Raw genomic sequence first — 15,559 nt, 5'->3', positions numbered from 1 at the left:
GACTGGAGAATCAGTGACTCACGGGCCAGAATGCAATGCACACGCCCATCCATCAAAGCAGACATTCATAAAACCTGGGCTCTCCTGCGAGGTACTATTCCAGCACAGGCCTAGAATAAACATTGAATAAACGCTTACTTTCTTTTCTTTCTTGGAACCCTAGAATCTTATTTTCTGACCCGGTAACAGTTCGTTGGTAAGACAGAAAGAGAACATCAGGAAATGCCCCTAAAGGACATGACAGAATAGCTGCAAAGCAGGTGATGCTTGGGGCCCTTCTGAATCCTCTTTCAGGGGACCCCTGCCTTCCCTTGAGGTTTGCAGGAAAATACGGTTTCAGGCATAATGTAGGAAAGACTTTAAGTTCTTCACTCTACACAGCAATTAATCGCCTGTGTGAAAATAGGGAAGTCACTTAAGCTTATCAGGCCATGAAAAAATAATCTGCAAAATGAAGAGTTTGGCTTAAATATTCTCTAGCACTTTCCCTTGGGATGTCAGGAGTTAACAAATTGCTGGTATCTTTATTGACATGCATAAGATGTGGAGGCCGATGATGTAATCCTTAGCCAATTCGAACGGGGAGGTGGAGCCCTAAAGAAAGTTGCCAGCCAGCCAGAAACTGAGCTGTAGATAAAGAAGCCCCCTCCCTTGAACAGAGCTGTTTGTGCCTGAGGATTATTTTCTAATGAGTTGTGAAGCATTTAGATGAAAGATCTCACTAGTTCAAGAACAGCAATAGGAAAAGATCCTGTTCCGAAGATTAGAGAGCTTGAAGAACAACAAAAAGAAAATGTATCCAGGGGCTTGCTGTTCTGCAAAGCTTTCTTGATAAATGTCTCTGAACCTTAGGGCACCAGCTCTAGCCTGAAAATAAAACTAAGTGAGCTAAAATGTGACAGCCAGGGAGAAAAGAATGCATTATTTGCAAGCACATGCAAAGAAGCCGAATTTAAGGAAATGAACCTATTGAGAAAAATGCTTATCAGAGAAACACAGCAATGGTGAGATAAAAACTGGAAAGATGGCATTTTCCAACAAGATATTCCCTTATAGTGCCTGGAATGAACCTACCCAGGAGTCCTCTTATTTACCACTACCAGCGTTTCAGATGCCACAGGCACTTTGGAAAGCATCTATTCTGTTACTCTTCAAAGGAAACCATCTAGCATAGAAGTTATTCCCTTCCCTCCCTTTATCCCTTCAACCATGTGCAAATCTGCCTCATTCATTACTTCTCTGCTGGAGAACCCTTACATGAAATTGTCAGAAGTAAATTTACCTCCCTGTATGTTTTTAAATTTAAATTTTATTTTGTAAAAATTTTTATCTTTAATGTTTGTGAATACATAGTAGATATATATAGTTATGGGGTACCTGAGATGTTTGGATGTAGGCATGCAATGTGCAATAATCCCGTCATGGAGAATGGGGTCTCCATCCCTTCAAGCATTTATCCTTTGCATTACAAATAATCCAATTATACTCTTTTAATTATTTTTAAATGTACAGTAAGTTATTATCGACTACAATTACCCTGTTGTGCTATCAGATAGGTCTTACTCATTCCTTCTATTTTTATACTCATTAACCATCCCCACCTCCCCATCTTGCCCCATCTCCCTGTATGTTTTATTTGCCAGTACTGTATTAGAGAATCTTCTCTTTTTTCTTCCAGTAAATCATATCACCCTCTCTTTTACCCACTTTGAACTTGAAAGAAGCACAACGTGCACACGTGACTTTGTAGAAATTTTGGACGGCAACCACGAAGACGCACCCCTCCGAGGTACCTCGGCGCTCACTCATATACATCTGTGGTCTTGGCTGTGCTTTATTTATAGATCTACATATTTATAGGCTGCCGTTCTAGGTTAGAATGTTTCCAATAAATAGAAAGAGCAGCCTAAGCCAAGTAAAGATGATTAGAGGGTAAGAAAGTAGGCTTTAATGTGAGGTTCAGGGAACTCAGCCTGTTGATTAATATATTCAAACATGTGAATAGTTTGTGTATATGTTTTAAAAGATTTAAAAATTGCAGCTGCTTTAAAGAGTAGTGGAATGCAGCGCATCCCAGCATTACAGAGCATTCTGTCAGAAATTTCTTGTTAATATTTGACCAAGTTCTTACGTTCAAATGGAGCATGTTTCTTTCAGCTTTGTCCTTAGTGGAAGCAAAAAAAACAAAAAACAAAAAACAAAAACCCACTTAATTAGTTAATTAATTAATTAATTCCATTAAAACTCTGTCATTTGTTTGTTAGACTTCCCAATAAAATTAAAGAGTGCCACTCTCTAGTTTCTAAAATATTCTCAGCCAAAAAAACAAAACAAAACAAAACCACCTCAGGCCATTTAAGCTTTCTCCATAAACTTCCTAACTTTTGAATTTTGTTGTAAAAACCTCTCGTCCTGGCCGGGCGCGGTGGCTCAAGCCTGTAATCCCAGCACTTTGGGAGGCCGAGATGGGCGGATCACGAGGTCAGGAGATCGAGACCATGCTGGCTAACACGGTGAAACCCCGTCTCTACTAAAAAATACAAAAAATTAGCCGGGCGAGGTGGCGGGCGCCTGTGGTCCCAGCTACTCCGGAGGCTGAGGCAGGAGAATGGCGGGAACCCAGGAGGCGGAGCTTGCAGTGAGCTGAGATCCGGCCACTGCACTCCAGCCTGGGCGACAGAGCGAGACTCCGTCTCAAAAAAAAAAAAAAAAAACAAACAAACAAACAAAAAAAACCTCTCGTCCTGCACTAGAAGACAAGGTCTGTCAGGGAGGAGACTGCTTTGCCTGTTGCCTAATTCCCAGTGCCCAGGACAGTGTCTGAGACAAAAGCGAGCAGTCAATGAACTCTCCACACCCTCTCCACACCTCTCACAGCATCGCCGAGGTCTTTGTTAGTAAGCATTTGACAAGCATAAGGACATATTATTTAACAAACTGTTACATCGCAATACCTTGTGCTGAGTACTGTTCTCAGTATGTTAGAACTAATAAGTCAATCCTTTTAACCTTATGAGATAGGTTTCATTATTTTCAATATGCCCCTTTTCTCCAAGTGGGGAAACTGAGGCACCAAGCACTTCAGTAACTTGCCTAGGATCACACAGCTAGCAAATGACTGAGCCAGGAGCTGAATCCAGGTAGCCTGGCTCCAGCATCCACACTTTCCTGTGCTACAACATATTGAATATTAGTGCATGTATTTGTATGGGTCCAACTGGGCTGGAGATTTTTGCTTTAGGTACATGTGTCCCTTGGTCGTCTAAGTTTTTCCTCTGGTCCTATTGTTCTCGATCTTCACCTCTCCTATGTATAGCTCCTATATAGAGTTTATTTTAAATGATCAGGTATTGTCTCAAACACTGACCCTGAATGAAGTGGTTCTCCTAGTGGCAATTTCTTCCCTTTGTTTTGGTCTCTTGTAATTCTAGTAAAGATGTATTTCCTAGAAATAGTGGCCTCTGCCATGTCGTCATTCATTCTCCTTGTTGTTATCTTCATTATCTAGGCCGTTACTGTGGCACTGACATGCCCCATCCTATCACATCCTTCAGCAGCGCCCTGACACTGAGGTTCGTCTCTGATTATAGCTTGAGTGCTGGGGGTTTCCACGCTATGGTCACTGCATCAGTGTCGGGTAAGAAACCTTAGCACCTGGCTCCAGCGGTTAACAGGGATGTGGTAGAAATTCTTGGTTTGTTATTTGGGACTCTTTGACCTTCGTAGTTGGGAGCTAATTTCCTGAGATCACCTCTGGACCAAATCTTACCTTCTTCCCAATTAAGTGAACCTGTTGTCAGTTCTAACAATAATGAACTCTGAAAGTGTGGACAATTGGTTGGAAATGTGGCTGTCTTTTCAGCTACACCCCACGCTCTCAGATGACTTGATGTTCTTTTGTTTGTTTTGTTTTGTTTTTGAGATGGAGTCTCACTCTGTCGCCCAGGCTGGAGTATAATGGCACAGTCTTGGCTCACTGAAACCTCCACCTCCTGGGTTCAAGCGATTCTCCTGCCTCAGTCTCCTGAGTAGCTGGGATTACAGGCATCTGCCACCACACCTGGCTAATTTTTGTATTTTTAGTCGAGACGAGGTTTCCCTATGTTGGCCAGACTGGTCTCGAACTCCTGACCTCGTGATCTGCCAGCCTTGGCCTCCCAAAGTGCTGGGATTACAGGTGTGAGCCACTGCGCTCACCCTGGTGTTCTTTTTGGCTTGTTAAGGCAGCCCCAACCTGGGAGGAGAGGAACGGGGAGCCGCCCAGGACTGGGTTTCTTAGCCTGTTAGCCGGGAGAGTGCTACTGGTCACTGCCATCTTCCTTGTTATTAGTAGTTAAAAGCTACAGAACACCTAGAAGATGGTGAGTGCATTTCGGTGCTCTACTGAGAGGGAAAAGCAAGCATGCTGCCCTGGCTTCTGGGCCAGGGTTGAATAGAATCCTGGTCACAAAAGTCAAGTGGCTGTAGGATAGTAAACAAGTCTTTTATTCTTCAAAGTTACCATTCACAGGTAGAAAAGGCTTTGAGAAAAGACATTGCAGAAATTCCTTCTAATCCACCACACTGCTTGGCCCTTGGTCTTCAGTTTGCAGAATCATTCCCTCCTTATTTTATATGACATGATGTTTTAAAATGCGAGATGGACATGTTGTCTATTCTTTTACATCGATATGGCTCTAGCATTCTTTCTCCTTTATTTTATACTGTCTGATGCAGTCTTTGCTGTGATACTCACTTTATTTCTGTTTTCTTCCAGCTTGTGGTGGAACGTTCTACGTGGCTGAAGGCATCTTCAACAGCCCTGGCTACCCAGACGTTTATCCCGCTAATGTGGAATGTGTCTGGAACATCGTCAGTTCCCCTGGCAACCGACTCCAGCTGTCTTTTATGTAAATCCTTTTTATGGTGTATTGTTTCAGTGCTAATGAATCTGTAGGAAAGAAGTCCTGGTGCTAATAAGATGGGCAACTTACAGTGTATGTGAAATTTAGGAAGTATTTTTCCAAATTTCCTCTATTTCAGTCATAGTTTGAGTTATAAATAGCATGAAGATTCTGTCGACCATGGTTCTTGAGTCCTGTCTAACATTCCCAAAAGAACATTCTTGAGCCCTTGGCAAATGAATCTGTGGCCCATTCATGTTCAGAGTACAGGAATCTTATCTTTTTTTGGAATTAGACACATGTAGGTCCTTCCAGAGAATCACTAGTATTGTTTATTCCAGCAGAGCCATCCCATCTCAATTAAGCATTCTTTATGCTTATATCTTATCCCCACCTCAATCCACCTTTCCTTCTATTTCTATCAGAAGAATGGTTTTGGGGCCAGGTGCGGTCACCCATGCCTGTAATCTCAGCACTTTCGGAGGCTGAGGCGGGCAGATCACTTGAGGTCAAGAGTTCGAGACCAGCCTGGCCAACATGGCAAAACCCCTCCTCTACTAAAAATACAAAAATTAGCTGGGAGTGGTGGCAGGCACCTGTAATCCCAGCTGCTTGGGAGGCTGAGGTGGGAGAATCCCCTGAACTTGGGAGGTGGAGGTTGCAGTGAGCTGAGACTGAGCCACTGCGTTCTAGCCTGGGCAACAGAGTGAGACTCCATCTTGAAAAAAAAAGAAAAAAGAATGGTTTTGGAAGTTTTTTAACTTCCAAACTTAAACTTACTTAAACTTTAAACTTAATTTTTTAGAACACTTTCATATTCCTCATTGCACTATAACACTTTTTGAACAGGGGCTATAAACATGGAATTAGTAGTACGATCCTATAACATTCTGAGTGGTCTTAGATTAAATTAGACAGCAACAATAATATCTCTTAGAGTAGATGTAAAAAGCACACATTTTAATCAACTAATAGAGAGGTATATGTGACATGTCACATGATAATGGATGCTTATTATATGTTGAGAGATCAGATCTTGGAATTTAAATTGCCGTTTTGAATTAGAAGTTATTTACCACTCTATGTTACATATTACTAGGCTGTGGTTGGGACTGCTAATTCTGTTTTGAAGAGAATATAAGTAACTTATTGTTGAGAGAGGAGGATTGTTTTGAGGACCCTGGCCTGTTTATTTAAAAGTCTTACTTTTCTTCCAAGACTTGCTAATCTGTGCATCTGGAACTGATTAAAAGTATGGCACAACCATCCTATTTGTGGACCAAGTTCAAACATCTCAAGTTGCTTTTTTTAAATCCATCAATCAGACAGAGCCTCTTCAGGGTACAAGTGGCCTTGTGTTAAGACAAAGGCACCCTCTGCGTGCTGAAAGGCAATGCAAGTTTAAGCTGCCTCACAGGAAGGAGGTTTTGGTTTGTCTTTATTTTTTTTTGGAGACACAGTCTGGCTTTGTTGCCCAGGCTGGAGTGCAGTGGAATGATCTCAGCTCACTGCAACCTCTGCCTCCCGGGTTTAAGCTATTCTCCTGCCTCAGCCTCCTGAGTAGCTGGGATTACAGGCACATGCCACCATGCCAAGCTAGTTTTTATATTTTTAGTAGTGATGGGATTTCACTATGTTGGCCAGGCTGGTCTCGAACTCCTGACCTCAAGTAATTCACCCACCTTGGCCTCCCAAAGTGCTGGGATTACAGGCGTGAGCCACCACACCTGGCCTGGTTTGTCTTCGTCTTCACTAAGAGCACAGAATTCTGGATGGGAAGAAATCTATATACTTTATAATGTTTACCAGACATATATTTATTCCTTTACTCAACAGACATTTATTAAGCTCCTAATATGTGCTAGGCATGTAGTTGGCTCATGCTACTCTCCTATGAGGTGCTTTCTATATATTGATCAATAAAACACCATCATTGTCCTTAGAATAAAATTCAAAGCCCTTCGCACAGCTTTAGAAGGCTTATCAGAATTGTCACATAAAATGATTTTTTTTGGTCTTTTCCTCTGTGTGTCTACCACATTCACGTTGTTGACCGCTCTCATTCAGCGGTTGCCAGGAACTGAGCTAGGTGTTCAAGACAGATAAGATTTCGGGTCTTGACAAATTACTCATAAACCAACATTAAGAAGCTGTTTAATTAAGTTCATTTTATTTCTGTGGGATAATAATAACAAGTTTCTATAAACAAATTTATAGTAATTTCAAATTTCTAGAACTGTGAAGATAAAGAAGATGTCAAATTTAAAACGCATACCACATAGCTGGTGCTTAGCAAATGTTCAGTGACTTAATTCTCTCAATCTTTACCATTTCTGAAGCATCTTCTGTGATGGTTCACAAATAAGTCCAAATGGGCAGCACTAGGCTCTCCTTCCAGAGGGTGGGAGATTATACACACAAAAAGCAAGTTTCATCTATTTTAGTGCTTAATAGACATTACATTTTAATTACCATATAGAAAATCATAATGGCTCAGCTATTTCCTTTCTTGCCTGTAAGAAGTTAATTTTGATTACTCTGAGTTACTAGCTTGAGTTTTATTTTTAAAATGGAATTTTTAGACTGCAAGATGCCTCTTTTTTTGCAGTTGATTAATGAGAAGGCAAGGCCTGTGAGTTATTTCTTCCCTGGTCTAAATTCTATCCAGATGGGTGCTTGGAAACATTACCCTGGGGTGTGTGAGAGCATATGAGAAGCATATGTATCACATCAAGTTCTAAAACATGGGGCTGGGATTGTGGTGAAACTGAGTAGGGAAGAGGACTGGAGAAATTATGGTTGAATCTGCAACAAAAAGAAATGGGGAGAAATAAAACCTAAAAAGGAGTTTTTTTGTAAAACATGTATTTAACCATTTATTACCCATAATATGACTAACAATGTGAAATATGCTAAAATTATTTTCTTCTGCTTCTCAGAACGCAGAAAGGGAAGAAAGGGAGATCGTTTTCCTCAGAAGGTAAATTACATGCAGCTGCCTCTAAAATCTTTCTGTTCAAAGTGCAGTGCAATCTTTCTGACCGGTTAGTTCACCCCTGTGGTTTGGTAGGCAGGGAATTGACAGAAATTGTATTTTATGCTTGCGGAGTGCTTTTAGAAAGTGATTGGTCTCGGTTCAAGAATCAGAATGAGATAATAAGAAACAGTGATTGTACTATTTTTGTTCCACATCCTACATTTACTAACAGATCTAAGCCAAAGGGTAGAATTGCTTATAAAATGTAGCAGCCTAAAGCAAAGACTTCCAAGAATAATCAAGCTTTTTTAAAGTTTAATTTAATCCTTATAGGTATTTCCCTACCACCATGTCCAATGGAATGTCTTTTCTGCCATCTAGCACTGGATTACACTAGTCTAGTACGTAGAAAAGACCTTCACTTTGTAATCTTCTGGAGCATCGGACAGAATGCTAATGTGCATGTTGAGCACCTAGGATCTTGCTGAAATTCATTTTCTCACTGAGCTGGTTGGTGGGGCCAGATTCCTTGTTTCAAACAAGCTCTCCGGTGATGCTGATGTTGCTGGACTATGCACTGCACTTTGAATAGAAAGATTTTAGAGGCAGCTGCATGTAATTTACCTTCTGAGGAAAATGATCTCCCTTTCTTCCCTTTCTGTGTTCTGAGAAGCAGAAGAAAACAATTTTAGCATATTTCATTGTTGATCATATTATGGGTAATGAAATTGAGCCTGAATGTGTGCACCCAACTTGGCAGTCATCCCAAAGATGGATTTAGACCAATTCCTTGCAAAAAAAAATGATTGAAGATACAAATATTGTGTTATAAAGCATCAGATTGTCAAAGGAGACAAATGTGTGGTTTGCTTTACCTGATGTGGATATATCCTGATTTCAATGATCAATTATAGCTTGCTGTAAAAGTTCCATCTAGAGTAGTCCAAATGGTCTATACTGTAGTGACCCACCTTGGTGGGATTGTGAGAGCCACCAGCTTACCACCAGGCTTACTGATTTGGTTAGAGACCTACCAATGCTAGTATCTGGCTTGAGAGGAGGGTAGAGCAGAGCTGACCAGTTACTTCACCCCTGTGGTCTGGTAGGCAGGGAATGACCAGAGATGTACCTGGTATATTGACTAGTGGTAGGGCTTGAGGTGGCCAGAGCCTTCAGGCTGCTTATCTCTAACCATTCTCCTCCATTAGCTGAGCTAGAGCCCCAGGGGAGCACTATACTTAGCATAAAGTAAAATCTTGCAATGGATAATGTTGAGCGTTAACGGAAAGATACACATGACAGAGAAGTACATTTTCCCTTTCCTTTCCTTTCCCTTTCCCTTCCTTTCCTTTTCCCTTCCCTTCCTTTCCTTTCCTTTCCTTTCCTTTCCTTTCCCCTTCCCTTCCCTTCCTTTCCTTTCCCTTCCCTTCCTTTCCCCTTGCCTTCCTTTCCCCTTCCTTTCCCCTTCCCTTCCCTTCCTTTCCCCTTCCTTTCCCCTTCCCTTCCTTTCCTTTCCTTTCCATTCCTTTCCTTTCCTTTCCTTTCCTTTCCTTTCCTTTCCTTTCCTTTCCTTTCCTTTCCTTTCCTTTCCCTTCCCCTTCCCTTCCTTTCCCCTTCTCTTCCCTTCCCTTCCTTTCCCTTCCCCTTCCCTTCCTTTCCCTTTCCCTTCCCCTTCCCTTCCTTTCCCTTTCCCTTCCCCTTCCCCTTCCCCTTCCCTTCCTTTCACTTCCCTTCCCTTCCTTTCACTTCCCTTCCCTTCCCTTCCCTTCCCTTCCCTTCCCTTCCCTTCCTTTCCCCTACCCCTTCCCCTTCCCCTTCCCCTTCCCTTCCCTTCCCTTCCCTTCCCTTCCCTTCCCTTCCCTTCCCTTCCCTTCCCTTCCCTTTTTCTTTCCCCTTTCCCCTTTCCCTTCTCCTGTTTGAGTTCGTGCTTTCATTTATTTGGGGTATAAACCTAGAAGTGAAATTGCTGGTTCATATGACAATACTATGTTTAACTTTTTGAGGAACCACCAAACTTTTCTATAGGGATGCACTATTTTACATTCCCAATAGTAATGCATAAGAGTTCTAATTTCTCCATATCCTCATCAACACTTCTTATTTTCCATTTTAAAATAATAGTCTTCCTAGTGGGTTTGCAGTGTTATCTCATTGTGGTTTTGATTTGCATTTCTCTAATGACTAGTAATGTGGAAAATCTTTTCATGTTTTTATTAACTATTCATAAATCTTCTTTGGAGAAATGTCTATTCAGTTTCTTTGCCATTTTAATTGAGTTATTTGGTTTTTAATTTTCGAGTTGCAGGAGTTATTTTATATTCAGGATACTAACTTGGTCATGTGTTTTTATTTTCTTTGGGTAGATATTTAGGGGTGGAATTTCTGGGCATTAATTAGATGTGCATTTAATTTTATGAGAAACTCCCAAATAATTATTCAAAGTGGCTATATCACTATGCAGTCCCACCAGGAATATATATGACTTCAGTTGCTCTGCGTGCTTGTCAACAATTGATCTTGTCAGTCTTTTAATTTTAGCCCTTATGATGGGTGTGGAATGATATCTGACTGTGGTATTTAAGTTGCATTGCTCTGATGAGTAATCATATAGAGTACTTTTCACATTCTCAGTAGCCATTTTCTTGTCTTCTTTTATGAATATCTGTTCAAGCCCTTTGTCCACTTTTAATTTGGTTGTTTGTTTTTTCATTATCTGTAGGAATTCCTTTTATATTTCAACTATGAGTCCCTTGCTAGATAAATGCTTTACAATTATCTCCCATTTCCCCACCCCAGTCTGTAGCTTGCCTTTTCATTTTTTTAAATCTCTATATATTTTTCTAGAGAGGATCTCACTCTGTCACATAGGCTGTAGTGAAGTGGCACAATCACCCCTCACTTTAGCCTCAATCTCCCAGGCTTAAGCAATCTTCCTGCCTCAGCCTCCCAAGTAGCTAGGATTATAGGCACAGGCCACCACATAGCTACATTTTATTTTTTGTAGAGAGGGGGTCTCACTGTGTTGCTCAGGCTAGTCTCTAACTCCTGGGCTCAAGTGATCCTCCCACCTCAGCCTCCCAAAGTGCTGAGATTATGCTTGCGAGCCACCACGTGCAGCCTATTTATTTTCTTATTCATGTCTTTAATGAAATGTTTATCAATTCAAATTTATTAATTTTTATCTTATAGTTAGTGCTTTTTGCATTCTGTGTAAGAAATGTTTGCCCATCCCAAGGTCACAAAGATTTTTCTCCATGTTTTCTTCTAGGATATTTATGTTTCTAGCCTTTATATTTACATCCTTGAGAAATGTTAAATTAGTTTCTGGGTATGAAGATAGGCAGAAATAGAGGTTCTTTTTTCCCTGTCTTTCTGTAAGGATATCCGTTATTGCAGCACCATTTGTTAAAATGACTTTTCCCCTTGATTTGTCTTGGCACCATGGATTGAATTGGATTGACTATGCATTTATTGGCCCCTACTGGAAATTGTTTCCTATTCCGTTCATCCATTTTTCTACCCTTACACCAATACCACTTTATCTTGAGTAGCTCATGTTTTTAAGCAGTAAGGCCAAGTTTTGAAAATATTCACAAGGCACCTACATGTTCCCGACTCTTTATATATGTTCCCTATGAACATCATATGAGGTAGGTACTGTTTCCTATCTTCAAATCCCCATCACATCACAGTCGCAGAATATAAGACAAGTTGAATAGGTCACATTCAAGCACTAGCCTGTGTTGTTACAAATCCCGTAATTTTGCTGCCTCTCCAGAAATTAAGTACATACGCCTTTGCAGGGCATTTAAGTGCCACCTAAAAGATCCCATCATATTGCCCCAGTTACATGTTTTAATCGTTTCTTTTTTTATTATTTACCTTCTGCCAACTCACACCTTGTCTTAATGGTTTCTTAGAGGTACTCAGTGTTTTTAACAGATCGGGTATCTCTTGCAGGTTTCTGAATATGTCTGGCCCTTCTCTGCACATGTGCCTTGGTGGCATGATTCTTTGCACACCATCTATATTCCTTATATCCAGCTAACATGTATATTTCCATCTCGAAAAATCTTCCCGAGAAGCTATTGCAGAGCCCCACAATCAGATGTGATGCCTCTGCTTTGCAGTTCTTAAACACCACTTTATAGCTCTGATGGCACTCACGCTATTCTGCCTTATATATATATTGTTTTCTATATTCGTGCCTGGTTTTGCCCACTAGGGAGAAAACTCCTTGCTGGAAGTATATTCATTGTCTTTGTAGCTATTGAATACGCATTTCAACAAATCCGAGTGAAAGAAATTTTTTGAGACAGCTACATAATTTCGTGATCAAAGTTAAAGAAAGTTTAAAAAAAGTGAACAGGTTAACCTAGCATGTGATCCAGGAAAATCCCAAAGTCTATTCTCTCAGTTTAATCCCTACAAATATTTTTTCCCCAAATCAGATCTTTCCAGTTGGAAGACTCTCAGGACTGCAGCAGAGATTTTGTGGAGATCCGTGAAGGAAATGCCACGGGTAACTTGGTGGGACGATACTGTGGAAACTCCTTCCCTCTCAATTATTCTTCCATCACTGGACATACCCTGTGGGTCAGATTTATCTCAGATGGTTCTGGCAGCGGCACGGGCTTCCAGGCCACATTTATGAAGAGTAAGTTGTTTCTATTTTAGTGATAGCTTACAAAATATGTCTTACAAACTACAAATAATAATTTTCTCAGTAATACATTAAGCAAGAACAATCCTAAACTCTCCACTATTTTCCTACATTGTCTTTGTGAATTACCTTATAACATATTAGAAAAACTAAATTATATATGAATGGCTCAATAAGGGCAAGGGAGAGCACTCTCAAGGGTTCTATTGTTCTTTTTAAGCTCTAATTTCTACCTAATGTTAAATTAGTTTTTTTCATGATATTGTGGTAGAGTCTTGTAATATATTATAGTTTGGGTTTGGTGTATTTATATCAAGTGTGTTTCATTTGATTTCATAAACTCTATATTCTTCACATTTAAGACATTTAGTATTACTTTGGGATTGGCTTAAGTGCTCAAATATAACAATAGGGTATTCTTCTAATAGTGTAAAATGTTAAATATTTTTATTCTGTAGCTCAACTTTTCCATTATCGGCTATTTCATATGTGATTTCAAACTATGAGTTTTTCTTGTAAATTTTTTAAATGTTCCATTCTTTTGAAAAACAAAGTAAAATAGATAAACCATAATTAGAGAGTGGGGCTGCTCACCCCACCTTCCCATGTCCCCAAGTTCCCTAGGGTTCTGGGAACCCCTTTTCACTTGGGAAGTTGTGGCCTCTTTTCACACCATGCAACGTTTTAAGGACCTTTTCTAAGGAAGTAATAGATAGCCCAGAAACCAAAAAGGAAGCAGTATTTCTTTCAATAGTCAGAAAAGAAATCACAGTCAATTAAAAGTCCATGCTTTTCAACACCCTTTGCCTTTTGTTTTTATCATTTGATTAAAGAGCAATTCTAAGTGGGTCTGATTTACTACTCTGTCTTCTCTCCTAGTATTTGGCAATGATAATATTGTGGGAACTCATGGGAAAGTTGCCTCTCCTTTCTGGCCTGAAAACTACCCACATAACTCCAATTACCAATGGACAGTAAATGTGAATGCATCTCACGTTGTCCATGGCCAAATCTTGGAGATGGACATAGAAGAAATACAAAGCTGCTATTATGACAAATTAAGGGTGAGTTTCCACATGCGATCAATGTTCATAAATATTGGTGAATTGCTATTGGTAAAAATACATCCAAGGTAACGTCTATTCAAGCATTTGCAAATCATGTGGGATAGTCTGCTCTAAATCATGATTAGAGCAGACTGCCTCTAGATTACATGGACAAAGGCAGTTTCAGTATTGTATTGATTATTTTCCATTTCATATGTAAGGGGTTTTTTAGGATTATTATTATTTTCCTGTTGAGCTTTCTCTAAGAATGCATGTGTATCCTAAATAAGTATTTATTCTGTCTTCTTCCCACTGTCCTCTTTGTTTTTATGTTAGAGTATTAAAAGTTTTAAGGATCATACAAAAATAAATATAAATAGGAAAATCATGGTGATCATTGCTATCCAGACACTGGCTACTGTATCAATTCCAGAAACACAATCAAATTCTTACAGGGTATGACTCTACCTTATTCATCTTGGATTCTTGGTCATGAATCCAACCAGTACCTGCTGGATATCCAATGTGTATGGGAATGGCTATTACATAATTTGTTTGGTAGAGGATTTTATAATAACTGTTAATATGAATTTGTCCTGAGCTATTTAAAAATTATCACAAAATATACCTCGAAATAGGTCATTTGAGATTTTAAAACCAAAAGCAGGAGATTTATTAAGTGCTTTGAACATGTGAGCCCTGCAAGTTTTGGTTATTTTGTTGCCATGAATTCTTCTTTCCTTCTGTGGAAATATGGACTCCTTTAGGGTACCTGTTCACTTTCTCTCGGTAAAGCTTTTCTCTTCTTGTTATTTTCCCTTCTTTCCTCCTGATTCCTCCCTTTAAAGCCCCAAAGCACATTTATTAAGTACTGTTGTTAGGCAGCCATCCTGGTTCCTATTTTTCCATCCACAGATTTTACTGTAAATCATCTTATGAGTGATTCCCACAGCGCATGTTTATTAATATAATTCTGCAACAAAGATGCAAATGTTTTCAAAACATTAAATTACCTTCAATAATATTTTATATTCTCTGGCGGTATCTGTTTTAAGCTAAAATAAAATGTTTACTCATTTGTCATTTTTTTGGGTTATAACATTGTAATAATATAAGGCATCTTTTTTTTTTTTTTTTTTGAGATGGAGTCTCGCTCTGTGCCCAGGCTAGAGTGCAGTGGCCGGATCTCAGCTCACTGCAAGCTCCGCCTCCCGGGTTCACGCCATTCTCCTGCCTCAGCCTCCCGAGTAGCTGGGACTACAGGCGCCCGCCACCACGCCCGGCTCATTTTTTGTGTTTTTAGTAGAGATGGGGTTTCACCGTGTTAGCCAGGATGGTCTCGATCTCCTGACCTCGTGATCTGCCCATCTCGGCCTCCCAAAGTGCTGGGATTACAGGCTTGAGCCACCGTGCCCGGCCAAGGCATCTTTTTTATTTTATCTTTTTATGAAGAAAAATATAGATGATTGCCTAAATACAATGCTCTATTATCTGTTTTTATGTGCAGATCTATGATGGGCCTAGCATTCACGCCCGCCTAATTGGAGCTTACTGTGGTACCCAGACTGAATCTTTCAGCTCCACCGGAAATTCTTTGACATTTCATTTTTACTCCGACTCTTCAATCTCAGGGAAGGGATTCCTTCTGGAATGGTTTGCTGTGGATGCACCTGATGGTGTTTTACCTACCATTGCTCCAGGTGTGTTTGCTAATAAATTAAGTTCTTTTTAGGACTGATATGTGCAGGCCACTGTTTCAAAGGATCCTATCATAACAGGGGCCAGATATAAAAAATAAGAAGTACAGCCCCAAAGCCCTTCCACCTTATGTTCAGATGTTATTTTAAATTCATAAACACTACCTTTTGTAAAAATTATACATTTCTTTCTAAAAAATGCAGGCTTCCCATTACATTGTTTATATTATAATAATTAGGGGCTTGATATCCATAAGATCGTCTACTTACAATTTCTAGAGACCACTTTAGAA

The 15,559-nt window shown here is 40.0% G+C and overlaps 1 protein-coding gene across 1 annotated transcript in view; it reads left to right on the top strand.

Annotated features, from left to right (window-relative positions):
• The window catches only part of CUBN (cubilin), a 307,219-nt gene that overhangs the window by 180,541 nt on the left and 111,119 nt on the right, over nucleotides 1-15,559 (top strand). Inside the window, exons 34-39 of the mRNA XM_015146561.3 lie at nucleotides 1,679-1,789; nucleotides 3,509-3,637; nucleotides 4,757-4,889; nucleotides 12,312-12,517; nucleotides 13,403-13,587; nucleotides 15,077-15,269. Of these exons, the coding sequence (XP_015002047.3) occupies nucleotides 1,679-1,789; nucleotides 3,509-3,637; nucleotides 4,757-4,889; nucleotides 12,312-12,517; nucleotides 13,403-13,587; nucleotides 15,077-15,269 (957 nt within the window). The remainder of the gene's footprint in view (nucleotides 1-1,678; nucleotides 1,790-3,508; nucleotides 3,638-4,756; nucleotides 4,890-12,311; nucleotides 12,518-13,402; nucleotides 13,588-15,076; nucleotides 15,270-15,559) is intronic.

This window comes from Macaca mulatta, chromosome 9 (genome assembly GCF_049350105.2).
Source record: "Macaca mulatta isolate MMU2019108-1 chromosome 9, T2T-MMU8v2.0, whole genome shotgun sequence".
In the NCBI taxonomy this organism is placed as follows: domain Eukaryota; kingdom Metazoa; phylum Chordata; class Mammalia; order Primates; family Cercopithecidae; genus Macaca; species Macaca mulatta.
This window is presented reverse-complemented; position numbering and strand designations above follow the sequence as displayed.